This window comes from Bos taurus, chromosome 5, assembly GCF_002263795.3.
Source record: "Bos taurus isolate L1 Dominette 01449 registration number 42190680 breed Hereford chromosome 5, ARS-UCD2.0, whole genome shotgun sequence".
Taxonomy (NCBI): domain Eukaryota; kingdom Metazoa; phylum Chordata; class Mammalia; order Artiodactyla; family Bovidae; genus Bos; species Bos taurus.
In genome coordinates, this window is record NC_037332.1 from 74,920,697 (window position 1) to 74,944,999 (window position 24,303).

Here is a 24,303-nt window from a genome sequence, read left to right on the forward strand (position 1 = left end):
ATGAGATGGCTAGGTGGCATCACTGACTCGATGAACGTGAGTTTGAGTGAACTCCGGGAGTTGACAATGGACAGGGAGGCCTGGCATGCTGATTCATGGGGTCACAAAGAGTTGGACATGACTGAGTGACTGAACTGAACTGAAAGCTGGCTTAAAACTTAACATTCAAAAAACTAAGATCATGGCATCTGGTCCCATCACTTCATGGTAAATAGATGGGGAAACAATGGAAACAGTGACAGACTTTATTTTCTTGGGCTCCAAGGTTACCACAGACGGTGACTGCAGCCATGAAATTAAAAGACGCTTGCTCCTTGGAAGAAAAGCTATGACAAATGTACACAGCGTGTTAAAAAACAGAGACATCACTTTGCTGACAAAGGTCCATACAGTCAAACTATGGTTTTTCATGTATGGATGAGAGTTAGACCATAAAGAAGGCTGAGTGCCTTTTGAATTGTGGTGCTGGAGAAGACTCTTGAGAGTCCCCTGAACAGCAAGGAGATCGAACCAGTCCATCCTATGGGAAATCAATCCTGAATACTCATTGCAAGGACTGAAGCTGAAGCTACACTACTTTGGCCACCTGATGGGAAGAGCTGACTCATTGGAAAAGACCCTGGTGCTGGGAAGGATTGAGAGCAGGAGGAGAAGGGGGAGATAGAGGATCAGATGGTTAGGTGGCATCATCGACTCAATGGACATGAGTTTGAGCAAACTCAGGGAGACCATGAAGGACAGGGAAACCTGGTGTGCTGCACTCCATGGGATTGCAGAGAGTCGGACAAGACTGGGTGACTGAACAGCAACAAAGGACTGTAATCTAGGAGACAGTCTTTCAGACAGCTCTGGGGACTGTAACGAAGGGGTGGGGGAGGGAGGCCAGTTTTATCTGTGATTTTGATGAAGAGACATATGCAATCAAGCCCACGGCTTGGTAGAAGGTTGTTGCTCTTTAGGAGGAATTAAGCGACTTAGCAGCAACAGCTTAATGGTTTTAGTTCTTAAGTATGGGGAGATGCAAGAAACTGGGTTCAGGAATTTTTCTCTTGTAAATATCTGTCTGAAGGCCAGTCCTACCAGTTTTCCTAGAGCACAAAAGTGCCTTGTCCAAATTCTCATCCAGAATTCCTCTCATGGTATATGTAGGTCATCAAGTGGCTAATGACTTGATTCTTGTAGAACTGGGTGGGAGGCTATATTCCTTATTTTACAGTCCCTTCCCTTTCAGTCTTAATTTTGACCAAGGTTTAATAGGTATTCTGTGACTGATATAGCCCATGGTGATAGGAATGCTCATTCCCAGACCAGGCAAGGAATCATTGATAGGCCATTCAGTGTGTTATTACTGGACTGGGCTGTTAGTAGTAGCCAAAAGCCTCTGGAACTCCTGTCTTACTGGCCTGTTATGGTTCAGGTAATGATTCCCTCTAGTTTCTTCCCATTATCTAGAGTCAGACTGTTACTATCATTGACCTTGTAGAACTGTGTATTTGTTGTGGTCACCTAGTCATTATTTTTATTGGAGGCTCTGTCACACATCTGGTTGTGCAAGAAACAATAGTCTTAAAGACTTCTTTGGTAGTCCACTGGTTAAGAATCTGCCTTCCAATGCAGGGGACATGGGTTCCATCTCTGGTCGGGGAACTAAGATCCCATATACCTTGGGGCAACCAAGCCTGTGAGCCACAACTACTGAGCCTGTGTGCTCAGGAGCCCAAGCACCACAACTCGGGAGAAGCCCACAGGCTGCAACAAACAGCTTGCGTGCCACAACTAAGACCACCAGCAACTCAAAAAAAAAAAAAGTCTTGTAAAATAGGCAGAACATGTGAAATATAGCTGCTGCTGCTGCTGCTAAGTCACTTCAGTCGTGTCCGACTCTGTGCGACCCCATAGACAGCAGCCCACCAGGCTCCCCCGTCCCTGGGATTCTCCCGGCAAGAACACTGGAATGGGTTGCCATTGCCTTCTCCAATGCATGAAAGTGAAAAGTGAAAGTGGAGTCGCTCAGTCGTGTCCGACTCTGTTCGACCCCATAGACAGCAGCCCACCAGGCTCCTCCGTCCATGGGAGTTTCCAGGCAAGAGTACTGGAGTGGGGTGCCATCGCCTTCTCCGAAATATAGCTAGCAACATTCTTTCCTAAGGAAGTATTTAAGCTGAGAGCTTTCATTAGGTGCAGCCCAGTAACTCCCCAGGTCATCTGACCAGTCCTTTCTGCCCCCATTACTGTCTTTAAGGGAAATGGCACATTGGCATTGTACATAAAGTTCAACAAAGATGTCTGCATGAACAAAGCAAGTGGTGGGTCATTGTGACCCCTTACAGGACTGAGAAATGAATGTTATCTCCTAAGGAGTTCCATGACTGGCACCAGAAGAAAAATTGAACTTTAGGGTTGAACAGGTTATTTCTGCCATTGAGGACTTGTGGTTAATGCATAACATGGAAACACAATGCACACTAAAGGGGAGGGAGGAGGTTTTAACCTTCCTTGTCTTGCCTTAAAATGGAAATTTTTATCTTATCATTGGTAATATTGTAAACAAAGGGGCCTATGACAGAGCAGTGTAGACACTTAAGCCCAAATCCACTGCTCATGCTCAGCAACTGTGGCTGAAGTGGAGGCAATATAGAGGATGACTGGGTGACCCTGCACCCCATTCAAGTGAACTGGATGACCGGGGCTGGCTTTCCCGAGGTGAAATGTGAATCCTGAATGAGATTTACCTGCACAGAACACAGTGCATCTATGAATAAAGTAAGAAATTCAAGAGCTGTTAAGCAGTCCTGTGAGATGGGGCTGAGGGTTCCAGTGGGAAGGCAGCCACGGTGAGTTTGGAAAAACACTGGTTTTCCAGCTTTTCATCACTGAAACTTCTCTACAAAGTCTTTCTTGAGCTCTCAGACCTAAGTACACCCTTAGGAATGCCATTTATCTATTTTTTTCTAGGCTGTTATTAGCATCAGAGAAAAGCTCCTGTTAGAGCAGAGATGAATCTTAATCATTATAGTGACCTCAGGGCTTCCATCAGTATCTGACATAGAGGAGGCCCTTAGTAATTTGATGAATAAACACTGAAAGCAGACAAAAGTACCTAACCAAAAATGAAGCTAGGGAGGTCAACTTCTTAGTAGTTACGATGATCATGAGAATGGGTGTGGACAAATAATTAAGTACTTAAAACTGCTGGTCTTATCTTGTACTGGGAAATTAGGCCTGATAAGGTATGGCAGGGCCTTCAGACTAGGCTGAGCCTGCACTGTAGAATGCTTCCGTTTTGAGGCAGGGCTATTTACAGCCATCAAGTTGGTGGAAGTAGAGGACAGACGAAAGACATGAAGCAGGTGGAGGTTGCTGTTAAGATGTTTTTGGGCCACTTGTTCCAGATAATTCTGCTGGGTTCAGCTTGGGGAGTACCAGCCTGACCTTGAAACCCCACACTTGTCACACTATAATGTGAATTTTCTAAGACTCCACCTACACCAAACTCCCCAAGAAGCAGACGTTAATACGGTTTTCCTAGTAACTTGGACAATGAAGTCCAATACATTTTTGCTTGCTTTCTGAGGCTCAATCATTTTGATCAAAATTGTTAAATTTAGGACGGCTACCCAAAAGTGGAGCCAGTTTTCTCATCTGTATAATGGCATCACTTCCACCAGCATCACAGTTCTGTGTCAGGATGAGATATTTGTTTATGACACCATGCTTTGAGGGTGCCGGCTTGAGATCACATCACTAGCCCATGCCAAGTGAGAGTGAAAGTTGCTCAGTTGTGTCTGACTCTTTGCGAACCCACGGACTATACAGTCTGTGGAATTCTTCAGGCCAGAATACTGGAGTGGGTAGCCTTTCCCTTCTCCAGAAGATCTTCCCAACCCAGGGATCAAATCCAGGTCTCCCGCACCGCAGGTGGATTCTTTACCAGCTGAGGCACAAGGGAAGCCCAAGAATACTGGAGTGGGTAGCCAATCTCTTCTCTAGGGGATCTTCCCGACCCAGGAATCGAACTGGGGTCTCCTGCATTGCAGGTGGATTCTTTACGAACTGAGCTATCAGGGAAGTTTATACAAACCATTACAATCAACACCCTGTGGAACATCCACCAGGATGTTCTGAAGCGGTCTCCTTCACAGCAGCGACCTCACCTCAAGCTTCAAAGACTGCCCTGCTTCATCTTTACAGTGATGTGTGTCTCAGGGCGGCAGGTGGGTCTGGCATGTAGCCAGCTTGTGCTTGTGAAACGGACTTCCTATGGGGACCTCACAATGGACCTCACTTCCTGGGAAAGGATAATTTCAAGGGGTTCCAAGAACAAAAAACCCAAGGGCATTCACCTCCTAGCAGGAATGTAAAACCACTAATGCTGAGAACAAAGGAGGGAACCCAGATTATGAACTCTAGAGAGACTCTGCTGCGTCTCACCCTCCCTCTCTGAAGGGCTACTCGGAGAAGGAAGAAGGGCTGTCGGTCATAACGTAGGCACAGATGAAGGTAAGGGACTATACAGAATTTATTTCAATGACCTAGCTTCAGAGAGCAAGAATCAGACACACATCCCACTAGGTATTCAGGGTCCTCCAGGCTCGAAGCAATCACAGATGCCAGTTCCACATCACCATCTGGTTTAGGCTTCTTCCTCTGAAAGATACAAAGGTTACATCAAACTGGTGAACTGCTTATGATTTTCAACACTTTCACTCAGATGTGAAACCATTCAGATCCTCAGAGGACTACCAGGTATTTCCTTCAGTCACCAACCAGTGAAGCAAGTGAGAGAACGATTTAAGGCCTAGCATGAACCTGGAGCATCATTCCTCCCTGGGACCGCTGGCTAGTATCAGGGACTTCTAGACCTTCCTCTAGACATTTCTTTCCTGCCCTAACTCTCCTCGCCAACCCCATCATGTGCTCTAAAGGCTCTGGAAATGGCTCCTGGAACTAGACTGAATGCCATACCAAGTGAAGCCTCAGGGAATTCCTGGAGTTTTCCACTGAGGTTAGAGGACTGAGGCTGCAGTGCTTGAGCCCCAACCAGCCCACAGCTCACGCCAGACTTCTGAGGGAGGCTTGCTACACACCTTCTTCTTCCTCTTCCTCCTCCTCCTCCTCCTCATCGTCCTCATCGGAGCTGAAGGTGCCGTCGGGCAGGCTGTAGACACGGATGACCTGCTTGTTGGGGTCCTTGAGGATGAGGTACTTGCCCTCCTCCAGCTTCATGCAGATGTCGATGACGCAGCGCAGGATGCCCCAGGCATTCTCCACGCTCAGGTTGATCTGACTGGCGAACTCGTTGGGTTTGAACTGCTGGGTACCCAGGATGACGTGGCGAGAGGAGTCTTTCACGTGGTACCGGGACACGTAACTACCAGGGGAAGGAGTGTTAGGGTGGGGCACGCCGGCACAGACCATGTGGCACGGGACACGCAACTGGGGGGTGTCGGGTGGCAGTGTTAGGGTGGGGACCGCTGGCACAGAGGCACAGCTGTGCCTGGGGTTGAGTTATCAGTTAAATGGCAGCCTCGTGCTTGTCCCAAGAAAAGGGAGAAAAGGGCAGCCTTGTTCTCCTAACCCGAAGACCCCTCCTTTCCGAAGATGAGCTCCCGGCTCCTGGGCAGGAATCTCACCCAAGCTTGAGGTACTCAGATCCGGCCAGTAAAGCACAGCAGGTCCAGCGGGCCAACTTGTAGCTGTTGTTTTTCAGCTCGGTGGCAATGACAGCCCCTCGCTGAGAATCAAGCTTCTGTCGCCAGTCAACGCCGTTACAGTGCTGTGGGAGGAGGGCCCCAGTTACAGGTGCCAAGGCACCATGCTGCCTGTGGACTACTGGCCCCTCTGGTAGAGAAGAAGGTCCCTAGTGGGCTTAACCAGGGAGGGGAAAGCCCACAGGTGGAGCAGAAGGAAGACATCATCCATCCCCTCTTGCACAGCCTGCCACACAGCTGGTGCTTAACAAACTGTAACTCCTCTCTTTACAAGGTCTCAACCAGACCAGGACACATACGCACACATGTTAGAAACAAGTGCCATACAAATGTTTATCACATGTGGTGTGGAGAGAAAGAGTTTCACAAGGGAGTGTGACAGCTCACCCGTGGAGAATACTGGCAGAAGCTGGAGTTAGGGGGATCTGAGAGGGACAGGGAAGAGACAGACTGATTTAGTGTGGAAGCCCGCAGAGGGAGGGGAGGTCAAGTAGGTCTGACCTGATGGAGAGGGAGTTAGGGAGGTCAGTTAAGAGACAAATGCAAAATAACAGGCGTTATGAGTAGGGTCCTGAACTAGGGTGATGTCAGTGAAACCCAGGGCTGGGCAAGTAGACAGCCTGAGCCTGACAGCAGAATTCAAGGGTGCAGAGGAGGAGGAGGAGGAGATGTTTGAGGCTCTGAGCCTAAGAGAGCAGGAGAAATGACACTGATGGACAGTCAAGCCAGAGGGAATGACAAATGAAGACACTGGAATGACAAAGTGTTTTAGAAAAAACAACCACCAAAAAATTCCAAAACAAAAACAACGATAGACCAGGAGTCAGAAGAGATTTCAGGAATCATTTCTGGAGTTCAAGGAAGAGGCCTGGGGTTAGGCTTAAATCTAAGATGGTCCCTGGTGGCCCTGCTCTTGCTGCATCTGCTATCCCAGAGTCTGGGGGAACCCTGAGCATAAGTACCCAGGATCATGCTGCTACTGCTGCTGCTGCTGCTAAGTCGCTTCAGTTGTGTCTGACTGTGCGACCCCATAGAGGGCAGCCCACCAGGCTCCCCCGTCCCTGGGATTCTCCAGGCAAGAACACTGGAGTGGGTTGCCATTGCCTTCTCCAATGCAGGAAAGTGAAAAGTAAAAGTGAAGTCGCTCAGTCGTGTCTGACTCTTAGCGACCTCATGGACTGCAGCCCACCAGGCTCCTCCGTCCATGGGATTTTCCAGGCAAGAGTACTGGAGTGGGGTGCCATTGCCCTCTCCATGCTACCTTGTGTCTAAAGAGATTCTGCAGATGGAATCAAGGTCCCTTAAGATAGGCAGACCATCTGAGTGGACCACACACAGTATAAAGAAGTGAATGTGGCAAAAGAGTTGCATAAGGGACTGACCCTAAGAGAAGGTGCCACTGGGGGGTTAAAAAGGAGGGAAACAGCAAAGGAAATGTGAAGGCAGCTGAGAAGCGTGCAGGACCAGATTATGGCAGCAGCAGAGGGCGCCGTCACACAGGACGATGTTCCTGGGGCGCTGTGGTCAGAGGCTAAGAGCAGGCCACTGGTTCAGAGCTGAGTTTGCAGCAAACCTTCTAGGGTGCTCTCAGCAGGTGACAGAAGCTAAAGAACACCTGAGGAGTGAAACCTGGTGCCCAGAATGCTAATCCTTAGGCTCTAACGCAGGCAGAGCACAATGGCCCCTGACCTCCATCTCACTGGACCCTCATTAACACAGGCCTGGCCTTGCTGTCCTTCTACCAAGACTCTTTTATTCTACACACCAGTGACCAGGAGCATGGCCACACATTTTACATTCAGGTGTGTAGGCCAGGTACTTTCAGAAAGGATGACAGCCCCATCCTGGCACACTAGCCTGGGAGAACGGAAAGAGAAGGAAAAACGAAGGATGCATATTTCTTTCAAGATGCCCCTCCTGAAAAGCCAAACCTGGGATAATCTGAGTTCAGTAAGAGACAAAGTTGAAAAAAGGGTGCCGAAAGGTTGAAAACCAGGTAGGGGCTGCCGTAAGTGAAATAACAGGTCCAAAAGGAGAGCTGCCAGCCCAGCTCATAAGGAGAGACTGAAATCACACTTGCAGAGGGCAGAAGCCAACGGGAGGCCGGAACGGACAGAGACAGAAAACACAAAGGAAAGGTAATCACCCGCACACACGATCTCTTCCTCAAAGTGGAACTAAGTAGGGGGAAAATTCAGAAGACAGAAAACCTCTGTAAGCAAGGCAAGGGGAAGAGAGACACAGGCTGCAGGCGCCAGCCCGGGACACGGTGTCCCGCGTGCCTCACCCTGGAGTCCCACTCATTGAGGGTCTTGATGTTGATGAAGGACACCTCCCCGTTGGCTCCAGTCATGACGCCATCGTGCTCACAGCGGACGATGAGGTCGATGTCGTCCCCGAGCTTCCACCGGCGGTAACTGCAAGGAAGAAGGAGTGCCTCTGGTCACCTGAGGCCCTGGGTCCAGATGCACCACCCACATAGGGCGGGGGCACTAGGGAGGAGGCATACCGGTACGCCACAGAGGCAATCTCGTTCTTATCCATGTCGTCCTCCACAAATGGGTTGGGGTTGGGGAAGTTGTATCTTTCCTTCCCCTGTAAAAATGACACAGGTGTCATGAGACAGCGCCAACCCGTTGCCAAGGCAATCAGCCATACCCGGCACCTCTCCTTTGTCACAGCCCTGCCTGGGTCCCTAGAGCTCGATGGGGCTCTGGGCACACTTCCGAGCCCAAGCGAGCACCCCGTGGGTCACAACAGAGGTAACAGCTCGCGTTCACCCTATGCTCATGTTTGTGAAACACGAGCTTCTAGTCTCTTATTTAACTAGCAACAGCGCCCCCTCCTGTTATGTCTTCCTCCAAGGTACACACAGTCATTTGTCACAACATGTACGTATCCTGAGCTTACCATCTTTCCTCCTCCATTGTGTGTTAGTCGCTCAGTCGTGTCCGACTCTTTGCGACCTCACGAACTGCAGCCTGTCAGGCTCTTCTATCCATGGGATTCTTCAGGCAAGAATATTGGAGTGGATTGTTGTTCCCTTCTCCAGAGGATGTTCCCGACCCGGGGATCCAACCCAGGTCTCCTGCATTGCAGGCAGATTCTTTACCATCTGAGCTACAGGGAAGATCTTTCCCCCTCCATTATAAAGTTTTCTAAGGGCAGGCACTTAGGCTGGCTGGTTGCTGTATCTCCAGCTCCTAAGAAATGTAGCTGTATCTGTGCACAAGGGTGTCTTGGTCATATATTTCAAGGAATCTTCACAACGTATCTATATGAGACAAATATTATTCAAGTATTCTAATTTTACAGAGGAGATTCCTTGGTGGCTAGGGGGTAAAGAATCTGTCTGTAGTGCAGGAGATGTGGGTTCCATCCCTGGGTTGGGAAGATCCCTGGGAGAAGGAAATGGCAACCCACTGCAGTATTCTTGCCTGGGAAATCCCAAGGACAGATGAGCCTGGTAGGCTATAGTCCATGTGGTCTTAAAGAGTCAGACATAACTTAGCAACTAAACAGTTTCAGAGAAGAAACATGACTGGCACCACAAAGCTAAAAGTGGTGAATCTAGGGCTCAAAGTCAGGCCTTCTGACCTCTAACCTCAAGCTGAGATCTCCTCTGTGACAAGCAGGGACCCCCGTCTGTCCTGTCTAATCCCACAACCCAGAGCTGACGACCCAGTACATGCTCAGTAGGCAGCAACTGGGGTTGATGAACTGAGTGCTCCCAGGACCTTACCATCCTCAAGCATTGCTGGGAGAAGTTGTGGTTGATGTAGGTTGCTTCCATGGCCAGGTTGCGGGGTGAGTTGAAGGAGTTACCTTCATCTTGAGGGGGTTCGTTGGCTGTCTCACTCACTGTCAGAAGGTCTGCAAAATCGGCAGCACGGTCACCCACCCATGAAACAGTCACCAAAGAGGCGTAGGGCCCCTTAGGGAGATGTGGTGATTCAAACGACATAGGCCCTTCCTCTAGAGGACCGCCATCTGCTAACCTGGGTCTTCTGAGGGCGGCTGGGTGGGGCGGGTTTCTGGATAACCTGAGATACTAACATTACATTCTGTCACAACCACACTTATTTTTGAGTGACCTGGTTTTCATTCAACGTGTGTGTGTACATACACATGTGTATGGTACATGTGCATTTTTTCCTTCATAAATATGCTGAAGTAAAAAGGGCATCAGTCCAAAGAAAAAGGTCAAGTACATACTAAAGCGGGTATGGACAGATGACAGAGGTCAGGAAGATGCTACTCAAATGGGTGGAAACACGGTGTTGGGGTGCCGCGAGGACTCAGAATGCTGCTGCCTGACAGGGGTACTGCAGTGACAGCCCCTTCCTCTCTCTCTGAGGAGGCTGAGGGGGATTCTGACATGGCTGTTGGTGTTCGTGGGGAGACAGAACACCTTCTACCCATTCTCTGTACCTGGGAATGGCTTTGGACCAACAAGGACACTCAGAGCCTCTGTGTTGTTCCTAGACAGGCTTCTCACCAAAGTCAGAGTTGTCCCTCTTGTCAAAGAAGAGCTTGGATCCGACCCTCTGGACAACGATGTCCCAGGAATACACAGAGCGGGTGCAGCTCATCAGTGTGGCCAGAATGGCGTCGGTGGCAAACACATTGCCCTGAGTCTTCGCCAGCTGCAAGGAGGACAGCAGAGAGATGGGGCTACTTTGGGGCTCACCTGCCCATTCACAGGAGGTGAAGGACTTGTCTGCAAGGAGCCCTCACACCTATACCTACACCTCTGCTTGTCTGAGCCAGGCTGCAGCAAGCCAGCCAGCAAATTTGTATCCTGGGTCCAAGGAACTGCAGTTTCCTGACCACCTGTTACACCCCAACACTTACGGTCCGGTCAGCAGAGTGCCTTCATTTTCACCTAATCCTAAATTGATTCACATGAGTCTTATCTACAGGGGCATCTGAGGCCTGGTTGGTTCATACACCCCCCCACCCCCTCGCCACATCTCTGCTCTCTCTGAGGCCTCAGCGGTGGTATTGCAGCGCTCCCCTCAGGTGGGCACGGGGCAGGGGTGCCCACCTTCCGGATGACGGGGTCGTCCGTGGTGGTGACGGTGTGGAAGATACGCTTGATGCTCCGAAGCGGCTTCTCGCTCCGCGTGGTGATGCGGTCAAAGGCCTTGTCGTAATACTCCAGGGCCCCACAGCACTCGCTGAGGGGAGAGCACACAACACACGCTAAGTCAAGGGGAGCAAGACTACCTACTTCTTCTCTGTTACACCATGGAATCCAAAATCTTATCCAAGTCTAACACGAGAGATGAAAACAGTCTCTGACTGGACTCTCAGAGCTCATGCAGGGCCTGCCCCCTCAGGTCCTGAAGTGGCTCCACCCAACAGTGACCACAAGTGATTTGGCTCAGGACACCACTCCCCGCCCCACTTTAGAGACAGGGAAAGGAGCAGTGACAGAGCCCTCAGCAGGAGGCTGCCTCCTGGTTGATGCTCCAGCTCCCGCTAAGTTGCGTCCACCCACTGGCCTTCTGAGATAAGGAGTTCTTTGAAACATCAGGAAAAGCGTCACTTCTCTTGAAGAACTGCAATCTTTCTCTTTCTGCCCAAAAAGCTAAAGAACCCAACCTTCTCTTTTGCTTAGGATTTCAGGAAGCTGAAAGAAATCTAGAGTTTTAATAATAGGAAATTTCTTTCTGCTTTCTCCCAACAAGAATCCTATAATTTAATTTTTCTTTTGCTCACAATGCCAGGAAGTTGAAAGAGAACTGAAGTTTTAGCTTCAGTAAACTTCTTTCTGCTTTTCCTGCCACAGGCATTTTTTTTTTTTTAAGCTCGTCCGCTAATCTTAGGCAATGTTTTTGGAAATGCTAGGGCTCAGGCCAACAGTCATCACCAACATTCACACACATTAACAGCATGATGGAGAGTAGGAAAAGATGCCACCTACATGTCCTGGGGCTCTGACACTTCCAAGTACCGCATCTTCATCAGCTGAGGGAAGTCCATCTCCTCCTTCACCTCCCAGTCACTGCGGACTTCCACCGAAGAGTCTCGGGGCTTCTGTCAGGAAAAACCGTTGGAGGGGGAAAATGACAGCCAGCGCGAAACATAAGCAAAAGGCAGGTAACAGTATGAAGGGCTTGTATTCAATAAATATATCCAGAACAGTCATACGACAGGCTGGCTGTTTTCTAACAGCTCCTCTGCATTTCTCCCATGTCATTACCTGGTTATTCTTGCTGCTACAGCAAGCACTGAGTCCAGCAAATGTAACTCCCACAACTGCACCTTTACTCTGGCTTACACATGTCTTCTACTTGCACAACGTCCACATAAACACTTTTAGAGGAATGTCCACGGTGGCACCATGCACAATACCCTCAAGTAAAAACCCTGATGTCTATCAATGGTGAACAGACAGACAAAACGTGGTCTATCCATGTAATGGAACATGGCAATAAAGAGGGATGAAGTGCTGACATGGGCCACCACATGGAGGAACCTTGAAAACATGATGCTTGGTGAAAGGAGTCAGTCACAAAAGATCATTCTGCTCTGGTTCCATTTATATGAAATGTCCAGGAGAGATTAATCCAGAGACAGAACACAGAGAAGGGGCGGTCTAGGGCCGAGGAAAACGGCTGACCGGAACAGGGCTTTTTGTAGTGATGAAAACATTCTGACACAGACCACAGTAATGGCTGCAGGACTCCGTGCATAAACTATGAACCACTGAGTTCATCTTAAATGGGTGAATTGTATAGTATGAGAAGTAAAAACCTCAATAATGCTGTTATAAAACCAACCAAAAAAAATCAAATTCCTGGACAGAATTCTGATACAGATATACTACCTGTGATTTTTGGTCCCATTTCTGCCTCACTCCAAATTGTTTCTGGAATTTTTTCTGCAGTCGTATGCGTTCTCTGGAAAGATAGGAAAACTGCTTTCAGTACAGATTTTTAAGGAAAGTAGAGGCTTAAGAAAAAACAAAAACCAAGACGAAAACAGCACACACTAGACATGCTAGGAGAGGCATATTGCCCCCAATATGCCAGTGTATACCAGTATATGACCAGTATATACCACTCCACCTCTAGAGGCTGTCCTCTGGCAGCCTCAGTTCGGGCAGGCTACTGTCCTACACAGCTCCAGGGACTCACAGGACCCGGTGTGAATGGGCCCTGGAAGCTGCACCACAGAAGCCCTGCGTCTAGGTGAAGCTCTGGGGTCACTTCCTGTCTGCCTTTGTTTCCGTGTCAGTCAGTGCTCACAACCAGTGCAAGCGGTTTCCTGTCCATGGTCTCTGCCATGACCAGCTCTTGGAAGACGACACCAGGGCTGAAATAGTGGCTTAACTGGCTTTGGGGAGGCTTTTTGGTTTTTCGTAATACTGGGGAAGAAGATGACTATTCTGCTCTGGCTTCCTGACAGCAGTGTGGTCAGTCCTGGAAAAATAACTTGTTCCAACAGGATGGGCAACTCACCTCTCCTTCTGCTTGGCACTCTTAGGCAGGGTCTGCAGGTTGAACTGCAACATGTTCCGTCGATCTTTGTCTCTGCGGAGATTTCGCTAGGAATCAGGAAAAAACATCATGTTAAAATCTTGGGACATTCAGCTGATAATTGGTGGTGCCCAATGGGATGCTGTTAGAGTGAGTTTAGGATGCAGCAGCCCAGTTGCACATTTCACTCTGTGCTTTTACAGGATCAACACCTGGGGTTTTTAGGTTGAGTAAGCACAGGCCTACCTCCCAGATACTTTGGGTCTGGTCCCAGACCACCACAATAGAGTCAGTATTGTAATGAGGCAGGTCACACAATGTTTTGCTTTCCCAGTGCCTATAATTTATGCTACAAATACTATACACTATACTGTAGTCTACTAATGTGCAACACTGTTATGTCTTAAACAATGTATATATCTTCATTAGAAAGAAATCTTATTGCTAAAAATGTTAACCACCTTCAGCGATTAGTAACACCACTGATCACAACAAATATGATAATAATAAAAAAGTCTGAAATATTGCTATGACAGAGACATGAAGTGCGCAAATGCTGTTGAAAAAATAGAACTGAAAGACTTGCTCGATGCAGGGCTGTCACAAACCTTCAATTTGTTAAAAAAAAAAAAAAAAAGCAGTTATCTGGTTTTTTGTACTGAAGCACAATAAAAATGTTTGTACCTTGAATTAGCTTAGACTCATATCCATGCTTTTACTGAGGCAGGTTCACTGGCTCTTATTAGAGTTGCTGAGTTTGCCTCTTTATGTGAGAAGATGCAGCCCAACTGGATCATCTACTCAGTAAATCCCGGACACAGCAATTATTCGAGGCAACAGACACTGACGCACATGGTTATCCAGCACAAACAGCCATCCTTAGCACAGATGTCCTAGCTACTGGTCAACAGACAGCTGAACTGTTTAAAGGCATTCCTGGACATGGTACCCGTTTACTTTAGCACAGTTTGTCACTAAAGAGCTACTTGGATTCACTCAGCTCTGCTGAGTCGTATCTACCTCCTTGTGACCCTATGGACTGCAGCCTGCCAGGCTCCCTTGATACTAGAGCGGGTTCCATTTCCCACACCAGGGGATCTTCCTGACCCAGGGATTGAACCTGTGTTTCTTGCATCTCCTGCTTGGCAGGTGAATTCTTTACTACTGGGAGACCTGGGAACCCATAATATATTATGGGATTCATTAGGATACCCATAGTAACATGCTTTCCCCTCATCAGTACTCACATGGTACCATTTTTAGCACCAGGTGACAGCCCCAAGATGGTCAGACTGCTGGCTCTTGACTTACCTGTGCGAATCGCATTCGATTCCGCTGGTAGGCGGTCTTCTGTGTGCGCGCTGTGTCCACCAGCTGGAAACTAGTTTCATCCTCCTCGTGGAAGTAAGCATACTGACTTCCACCTCCAAACTGAGAGGAGTACTTATCTGCAGGCAAAGGTGACAGTATGTAACACTACCCACAAACTTTTTAAGTACATAGTAGTCTAAAGCCTGATATTTACAGTGTGGTCTCAGGAGCCACCCCATCGGCTGGCAGCATTTTAGATGTACAGACTCACAGCTCCACCCTAGATCCACTGAGTAAGAACCATCCTTTTAATAAGATCCCCAGCAGATTATGGAGAAGGCAATGGCAACCCACTCCAGTACTCTTGCCTGGAAAATCCCATGGACGGAGGAGCCTGGTAGGCTGCAGTCCATGGGATCGCTAAGAGTCGGACACAACTGAGCGACTTCACTTTCACTTTTCACGTTCATGCACTGGAGAAAGAAATGGCAACCCACTCCAGTGTTCTTGCCTGGAGAATCCCAGGGACGGCAGAGCCTGGTGGGCTGCTGTTTGTGGGGTCGCACGGAGTTGGACATGACTGAAGCGATTTAGCAGTAGCAGCAGCCAGCAGATTAATATGCACATTCAAGTTTAAAAAGCTCTGATCCAAAGAACTTTCTAAGTCAAGACAGAGTCTGAGGAATTCAAGACAAGCCCATTTTGCACTCTGCCTTCTTCTGTAAGAACAGGAGTTACAGTTTACTCTCTCAGGAGAGGCAAGCAGGCGGTTACACACGTCATCACTGTCACCAGCTGGCGCCCAAGGCAGACGTGGCTAATGGGCTAGGACTGGCTTTCTGGCTGACCTCAGACTTCAGATCGTCTTTGACTCAGTATTCCAGAGAGCCATTCCTAGCTCTCTTGACTAGTACAGAGGAAAAAACTAACTTCTATTAGGATCCTAAAACCAGGAGTTTTAAAACTGGGATCCACTGACTGGCCTTACAGGCTCAGTAAATCTCAAGTAATGAAATACAAAATGGGAATATGTTCACCAGATTTGTAAAAGGGGCCATGGCTCCCCAAAGTAGGGGGGAAAACCTACTATAATATGCTGAACAGTCTAACTTTTGAGGCTATTTACAAAAAATGGATTGTCTCCACAGTCCATAATAGGCCCCTAAAAATTATGAATTATCACCATTTCGTTCCCATCCTAGAATGCTTTCAGGTGGAGGTTACTAGAAACACGAACAATCCACCGAGGGCCTGACCTGGGTAGGCAGGCAGGCGGAGAACACTTACTCGTGTATCTCTTGTCTTGGTATGTGGCCCCCGTCCAGTCTGCAACCTAGTGAGCACAACAAGGGAAGGCAGAGAGCACGCGTCAACCAGGCAAGTTTCTGTTGACCCAGAAACCCCCTCCTCCCAAGTGAGGACACGGTGTCACAAAGTGTTAGAAAGACTGGCTCAGGATAGCTTTGTAAGAGCCCAGCTCTCCTATGACTACTGGAAGTAGCCAGAGCTTATAACCATTATCCTTTTGAGAGAATAAAATTAAAATGAACTTGGAGCATCAGCTGCAGCTTTAAGAGATTCAGACCCTGCTGACAGGCAAGCACCTTTCCGAGCCGATCTCCTTTGCTGAACGGCTGGTAGGGCATATCCCGAAACTGCTCCGGAACTGCACAGGGACCCCAGCCTGAGGGGTTGTCCTGGATCACAGGCGTCATGAACTTTGCCATCTTTTAAAACCTTAAAAATACAAATAACAAAGTAACTCCATGAAGAAAAGCCTCAAAACAACAACAACAACAACAAAAAAACACACAAGTCTTCCATTTGAGGTAAGCTAATACATGAATGATAAAGGTAAAAAAGCAAAACACAAAACAGAAGCCTCAACTGTTGAGCTGCTCTCCACTTAACATCTTCCTGTAAATAATACTGTGAATACTTAAAACTCAGACGACTGCTAACCAGATTTATGTATCATATCTCACTGTTTTTTTTTTTTCTACTGTACTATCTCTGAAATGAACCTGCACCTTCTAATTGATGAGGTGTCATGTCGTATCTGGCAACTTTTCTTTCTTAGTGTTACATGAAGAAATTGTGCTTCTTGAATTCAGTGATGTCTTACAGATTTGATGAAATGTAATTAACTTTTTTTTGAGTTTAATAACCAAGTTCCAGTTCTCATTCACACCTTCAACAGACATACGATATTTAATTCCCCTAAACCTCAGTCTCTTTACCTGAAAAAATAATAAGATCCTTGTTTTATTCCCCTCAGAGGATCACTGTGAAAACCGTATATATTAGTTAACATATGTGGAAATAGTTCCATTGTAAAATGCAAGACACTTACTACTCAGTCTTACAAAAATACATTTACACACAGTGCCGAGAAAAAACAAGGGTCCATGAATATATCCTGAAATGCAACCTTCCTTTGTTGTTCTTCCAATTTTCTGTTGTCAGTGCAAATTCTTATGCAGGGCATAAGAGTCAGGCAGAAAGTCCAGCAGAAGGTTGAGGAGGCCACCTGAAGCCTTATGTCATGAAAGTGGCTGAACACAGCCAATGTTCATAAACATTATGAGTACCAGGCATGTTGTTAGTGCTTTCCACACATTAATTCATTAACTCCTCTCAACAATCTCCTCCCAAGTTAGGGCCAGTATTAGCCCCATTTTCCAGATAAGAAAACTGAGGCACAGAGATATCAAGAAATCGCCTAAAATCACAACACTAATGGATGAAAATCTGAACCCTGGGAAACTGGCTTCAGAGTCCACACTTTGTGTAACAAAGTGTGTACACACTTTGTGTAACACCAGTACTCCTCTCAGGAAGAGTAAAAACCAGGGGCTCCAGACAGGTATCTGCCAAACAATTCCTACCCAAAACTCATGCATTTATCATCCATTCTAATCCCCTGAAAATGCCCAGAAGCTGAGTTCCCAGGGTAAAATTCACCACACAAATATTTCCAGAGTCTGGGGAGCAAAGAGCAAAGGATACTAAACTTATGAAACTCTCTTCATTTTCCCATGATGGGGAGAGTTCCTAGAGGTGACACTTGCGTGATCCAAAAGGGCATGAACCTGGAAGCCCCATCCTCCCACCTGAACTTAAATTACAGTACAGGAAGCAGACTGAGGGAGAGTGTGGTGGTCTCAAAACAATACACCCTTATATATTACCAGGGTCCTACAACATGTCAGATGCAACACCACTAAACCCCTAGGCCCCCATTTCAGATATAAAACTACACAGTTCAGCCAAATCAAGCAGCTGATCTCATCATTTCAAGATAGACTTGGTTTCTAGGGTCCTCTGTCTTAAGTGTAACACTCTTCCCATTATTTTACAGCTGGACAGCAGCCTGAAAAGATCCTGGGTTTCAGATCATATCAATAACACAATAAGATATCTCCAAACACACTTTAAAAGCGGTGGAAGGGTTTCAACGCGTAAAATAAAATGTAGGCAGAGCACAATGTAACCAATAGGGGAAACTAAATCTTTCAGTTGAAACGGAGTGACAGCTGTACTGGCTACACATACAGGATGAGGCGGCACCAACAGGACAGTCATAGGGAGAGCCTTGTGGCTGGCAGGCCATGTACTGGGCACGTTGTCGCTGCCACTGCAGATCGTTTGCCAATTCCTGGGGGGTTAGTATCAAACCAGAGATCAACCAACTACATCCCAGCCTTCCAATTCATAAGCAAGGAAAAGAAACATTTAGACCGAACTCCTCACAGCAGGGCCGAACATCACTCAGGTTGGCACACCCCACACCGTGGGGCACTTTAAAAGACCCTGAGACTCAGCGGGGTTAATGGCACGTTCACATCAGAACAGACCGTCGGTGGCCGCTAAGCGGACTCCAGGGAAAGAGACCTCAACCACAGGTTCTGCCCCGCACTGGGTCGGACCTGGGGGGGCCGAAGGCGGATTCCTGCCCCGCCCAACGCAGGAACAGAAAGGCAGGAGTGGGCGTACGGAAGTCTCTTCCGGTAGGCCCCCGAAGGCCAGGCGCAGCCCAACTCTGCTCTGGAGGTCCGCGGAAGCGTATGGAATACGCTGCTTACCTGTAACGGCCGTAACCGGCCCCGATGGTGAGAGATAGTCTAGGCCGGATACCGCGCCACTGCCTGAGCTCCGGGGAACCGGGAAAGGAAGAAAGATGCGCGCGCAGCGGCCGGTACCGTAAACACGACCGACGGTGTCGTAAACTGCTTCTTGGCTTCCTTCCGGTTCGACGGCGGAACGCAGGAGTCGTAAAGCGAAGGCATATCCGGAAGTTCGTCACTGTTCTTTTCGCGGTGTTCTTATTTAGCCTTCGAGGCTGATAGACACCGGAGGATGTTTATAGTTACGTCATGGGGCATCCGGCGACACTCCGAGAGTTTCAAGTTCCATGAAACGTGGCGGCCTTGGAGTTGGAGTTGGAAGCGGAGACTGGCTGATGTCCCACAATGCCTTGCGGGCCGCTCTGGCCACTCTGTATCCCACAATGACCCGCGGTTCCTGCCTTCTTTAAAAGAGCGTGTGTTTCGAGTTTCACCGTTAGGGGGAGTTCGAGTCTTTCAAGCAGGTTTTTGTGGCTACTCACTGAGCCTTCAGCGGTTTCGGAAACAGACCAGGAGGTGCAAAGTCACCTGAGTAGATCAGACTACTAGTTTTGGGGGTCGCTGCCAGTGTTCAAACCATAGCTCCGCAGTTCTCAGACTTTCTTGTTTGACAAAGATTCCTGGAGTGCTAATTTGAAAAATGAAGATTCCGGGTCCTCTTCCATAGACTGTTATACCAGCGTGGCTTAGCTGGAGCCCAGAAACCTGCATTTTAATTGGTTGTGATTCTGAAGTGGCGACTCAGGAACCACCTTCCTACGATGGCAACGGTGCTGTCTTTTTGGAAACAGCCTACGGAGTTTGTCCTGCAGCACGCCAGGCCTCCCTGTCCATCACCAACTCCCGGAGTTCACTCAAACTCATGTCCGTCTAGTCGGTGATGCCATCCAGCCATCTCATCCTCTGTCGTCCCCTTCTCCTCCTGCCCCCAATCCCTCCCAGGATCAGAGTTTTTTCCAATGAGTCAACTCTTCACATGAGGTGGCCAAAGTACTGGAGTTTCAGCTTTAGCATCATTCCTTCCAAAGAACACCCAGGACTGATCTCCTTTAGAATGGACTAGTTGGATCTCCTTGCAATCCAAGGGATTCTCAAGAGTTTTCTCCAACACCACAGTTCACAAGCATCAATTCTTCGGCACTCAGCTTTCTTCAGAGTCCAACTCTCACATCCATACATGACCACAGGAAAAACCATAGCCTTGACTAGACGGACGTTTGTTGGCAAAGTAATGTCTCTGCTTTTGAATATGCTGTCTAGGTTGGTCATAACTTTACTTCCAAGGAGTAAGCGTCTTTTAATTTCATGGCTGCAATCACCATCTGCAGTGATTTTGGAGCCCCCCTCCCCCCCAAATAAAGTCTGACACTGTTTCCACTGTTTGCCCATCTATTTGCCATGAAGTGATGGGACCAGATACCATGATCTTCATTTTCTGAATGTTGAGCTTTAAGCCAACTTTTTCACTCTCCACTTTCACTTTCATCAAGAGGCTTTTTAGTTCCTCTTCACTTTCTGCCATAAGGGTGGTGCCATCTGCATATCTGAGGTTATTGATATTTCTCGTGGCAATCTTGATTCCAGTTTGTGCTTCTTACAGCCCAGCGTTTCTCATGATGTACTCTGCATAGAAGTTAAATAAGCAGGGTGACAATATACAGCCTTGACGTCCTCCTTTTCCTATTTGGAACCAGTCTGTTGTTCCATGTCCAGTTCTAACTGTTGCTTCCTGACCTGCATATAGGTTTCTCAAGAGGCAGATCAGGTGGTCTGGTATTCCCATCTCTTTCAGAATTTTCCACAGTTTCTTGTGATCCACACAGTCAAAGGCTTTGGCGTAGTCAATAAAGCAGAAATAGATATTTTTCTGGAACTCTTGCTTTTTCTATGATCCAGCAAATGTTGGCAATTTGATCTCTGGTTCTTCTGCCTTTTCTAAAACCAGCTTGAACATCTGGAAGTTCACGGTTCACGTATTGGGGAATTTCAAAACATTTGAAAGAATCTGAGCACGAGATTTGTGTTCAAACCTCAAGATTCTTTACTACCTGGTCTCCTAGGCTTCCTTTTCAGTCTCCTGGCCTGTCTCCTTTATTGGAAAATGTACTTGCTGTTAGAGCTGATATTTATTCTTGGCTCTGCCACTTTAGCAGTGTAGCTTTCACATCTCTGGGCCTCAGTTTCTTTATTTGTAAATTGAAGATGAGAAAAGGAGGTGCTGTGAGGGTAAAATATATGTATGTGAAAATAGGAATTCCACTTACCAGTTGGACAAACTCGGGCTTGTTAATTGATCTCTTTGAAACCTTATTCATGTATAAAATGAAAATGTTAACAGCAGCATCTGTTTCTATAAATTCTCTTCTAATCCACTCATCATCCAGTTTCCCTAATTTTTGTTCACGGTACCCAGTGGATGATGCTTATTGAAAAACCTTGTAGTCATCATTGGTAGTTCCTTTTCCCACCGCATTCAATCCTTCAGCAAGTCCTCTTTATTCTTTTAGAATACATTTTGAGGGAATCTGCAGGTAGCCCTGTGGTTAGGACTCTGCACTTCTATTGCAGGGGGCGTGGGTTTGATCCCTGGTCAGAGAACTAAGATCCTGCAACCTCACAGCATGGCCAGAAATGAAACAAAAAATGAACCATGGTAAATGCCACCACTTGCCCTCACCATCTTCAGCCTCATGCTTGGGCCCCCAGCGTCCACTTGTGTTCCTCTAGGGTTCTTTCTTTGTGTGGTGATCAAAGCAATCTATTCACAACCTTCTAGTAGCTTCCCATTATATACTTGGAATAAAATATGAAAGTCTTCCTATGACCTATCTGGTCCTAGCTTTCTATCATCTTTATATCCTGCCATTTTATATTCACTCTTCTCTAGCTCCAGAGAAGGCACTGGCGACCCACTCCAGTACTCTTGCCTGGAAAATCCCTTGGATGGAGGAGCCTGGTAGGCTATAGTCCATGGGGTCGCTAAGAGTCGGACACAACTGAGCGACTTCTCTTTCACTTTTCACTTGCATGCATTGGAGAAGGAAATAGCAACCGACTCCAGTGTTCTTGCTTGGAGAATCCCAGGGATGGGGGAGCCTGGTGGGCTGCTGTCTATGTGGTTGCACAGAGTCGGACACGACTGATGTGACTTAGCAGTAGCAGCAGCAGTAGCTGCTCTTGCTCACATGCTGTTTTTTTTTTTTTTTTCAATCATGCTGCATGACTTGCAGGATAGTTCCTTGACCAGGGATCGAACCTGGGCCCCAGCAGTGAAAGTGCTGAGTCTTAACCACTGGACCACCAGGGAGCCCCAATCATGCTTTTTTTTTTTTAATGCCACAGGGCTGTGGAAAGAATTAAATGAGTTAATTTAAGTGCTTGGAATAGTACCAGGCACGTGGCAAGCGAGAGAGTGAATGAGGACAGGGCAAGGCTACCCAGAGGGGTGGTTGGTTGTGGACACAGGCAGTGAAGATGTAGGGGAGATGTATTCCCGGCACCAGAGAACAGCAGGCAGCAAGGTCTCAAGCAGGAAGAAGCCTGGGTGTGACCCAGAAAAAGGAAGTTTCCATTTAGAAATGTGCAGGCCATGGAACAGAGTATGGGATTTTATCCTCAGGATAAAAGTAAGCTACTGAGGGATTTTAAAATGGGGAGGGAAGGAGGGAGGTCATGACCTGATTTAATGTAAAGGAGGGTCATCCCTACTGCCTGTGGAGACTCAAGAGTTGGGTAGGCAGAAAGAGGCAGCAAAGGTGTCCATTGGGGGAGGAATTTAGATAGGATCTCCCACCTAAGCCCAGGGACCCAGTATTGAGAATAAGACAGACTCTCCAAATTCTTCTCCATCTGGGGTGTGCAGGGACATCACGGCCAAAATGGAAAAGATGATTAAACTCTGACACAAAAGCGAGATTGCAGCAGATGGCCTGTGGGCCCACAGGAAAAAAAAAAAGAAGAGGAAAACAAAAGACATGATCCAAGCAATCCAGCAAAAGTTAGATCTCCCCTTATAGTGTAGCACATATTACAACTTACTATTGATATTCAGTACACTGACATTAATTGAATCCTTATTTATGTGCTTGGGGTAATGTGCTGAATTCATTTTCTCATTTAATTTTCACAAAACCCCTATCCACTCATTCAACAATTCCCCAAATATGGATCACCAGTCACTGTTCTAGGTAGGACAGCAAAGCCTCTGCTTCCCAGAGCTGACACTCTAGAAGCAGAGACAGAGCTTAGACAAGGAAGCAAAAATATTTCAGCACATGATGAGAATTATGAAGAAATGAAGCAGAGGAAGAGGTGAGGAGGGACGGAGGAAGATGCAGCCGTTTTAGAAGTGATGATCAGAGATGATCTCACTGGGGAGATAACTCTTGAGCAGACACAAGGATGCTGGGACCAGGCCAGCTGTGGGTCAATATGGACTCATGTGTGGAGCACCTGAGGGGGTGAGGGAAGGGCCTGTGTTCTCAGTTGCTAGAACAGTGTCTGACATACAGCAGGTGACCAGTAAGCACTTGTTGACTAATCAGTGTATAAAAAGATCAAAATTAGTATGAGATCATTTATTCAGCTTGCATTGTAAGAGCCACCACTTTGCAGCAGGACCCTGTATTTATAACAATCCATTGTAAGATTCTTCAAAGAACGTCTCTTCTAGATGAGTGAGTGACTGCAAAAGTATTTTGTAAACTAAAAAGTGGAGATCCATAGTAGGCCTGCTGGCCTCTCCATATTCATACCCTGATGTCATGTCTAGAAGCAGGAGGCACCATTATTACTCTTTTCTCCTTGGCCTTTTGTGCTGTTCTGTCCTGTCCCTTTCAGATAAGACAAATGCCTTGTCTAATAGGAACCTCCAATGTTTTAAAAAGGGAACTAGCATTTATTGAGTACTTATTATATGCCAGGCAATGTGCTAGTGTTTAAAACAATCATCTCTTATGCTTTCTAAGTGTTCTTTGAGACATTCATGCAGGTGGGGAGAAACAGGCTCTGGGCAATTGGGTGTTTGGCTCCGTGAGCAAATGACTGCCCCAAGATTTGAGAGCAATTTTGTGTCCTTATGAACTCCCATCCCGGGAGGGAGGTTCAAGAGGGAGTGGACATATGTACATCTCCGGCTGATTCATGTTGATGTTTGGCAGAAACCATCAAAATTCTGTAAAGCAATTTCCTTTAGTTAAAAAATTGATTAAAAGAAAACCCTTCCATCCTTTACAGGATGGTGCAGAAAGCCTTCCCTGAGGTTTGGGTTTTCTTTTTCTCCTTCCTCCCATGTCTCTTGCCTCTGGTCTCTCTGATTGATTCAGACACTTCCTGTCCTGGATATCAGCAGCAGTTCCAGGATTTATCCATGGGAAGGTAATAGAGACAGCAATATGGTGGAAAGGAGGGGGAACCCTGGGCTTGTCTTAAAGCTGTGTTTGTGGAGTAGATACCCTGCTTTCATTGGGGTTGTATGTTTATTGGGTGAAAGGAGCCTCTGTAGTATACTCTGAGAACTTGGCCAAATGTGGGTGACCATATCATTTACCATCTAACTTAGGGCCCTTTGGGGAGAGAAAGGGGTTGTCATCAATACTTATGCCAGGCAAAAGCCGTAAACTGGAACTGTTCCTTGCAAATTAGAAGGTAGGATCACCGTAGGGGAAA

At 47.3% G+C, this 24,303-nt stretch overlaps 1 protein-coding gene and 1 non-coding gene across 3 annotated transcripts; both read right to left on the reverse strand.

The window, feature by feature from the left end:
* Positions 1-4,501: 4,501 nt before the first annotated feature.
* EIF3D (eukaryotic translation initiation factor 3 subunit D) lies at positions 4,502-18,681 on the reverse strand. Of its 2 annotated transcripts, none has more exons than XM_059886391.1 (15): positions 18,595-18,681; positions 16,114-16,246; positions 15,797-15,842; positions 14,510-14,646; positions 13,181-13,266; positions 12,547-12,619; positions 11,641-11,750; positions 10,759-10,891; positions 10,210-10,357; positions 9,454-9,584; positions 8,221-8,306; positions 7,999-8,128; positions 5,634-5,776; positions 5,088-5,371; positions 4,502-4,647 (listed from the first exon to the last, which is right to left on the reverse strand). In XM_059886391.1, exons 2-15 carry the CDS (start codon positions 16,234-16,236, stop codon positions 4,634-4,636), a joined length of 1,644 nt encoding a protein of 547 aa, XP_059742374.1. In that variant the 5' UTR covers positions 16,237-16,246; positions 18,595-18,681; the 3' UTR covers positions 4,502-4,633.
* A 3,190-nt stretch (positions 18,682-21,871) lies between these two features.
* Positions 21,872-21,943, reverse strand: TRNAE-UUC (transfer RNA glutamic acid (anticodon UUC)). Its single transcript has one exon. It is a non-coding gene; the product is annotated as a tRNA-Glu (tRNA).
* Positions 21,944-24,303: the final 2,360 nt, after the last annotated feature.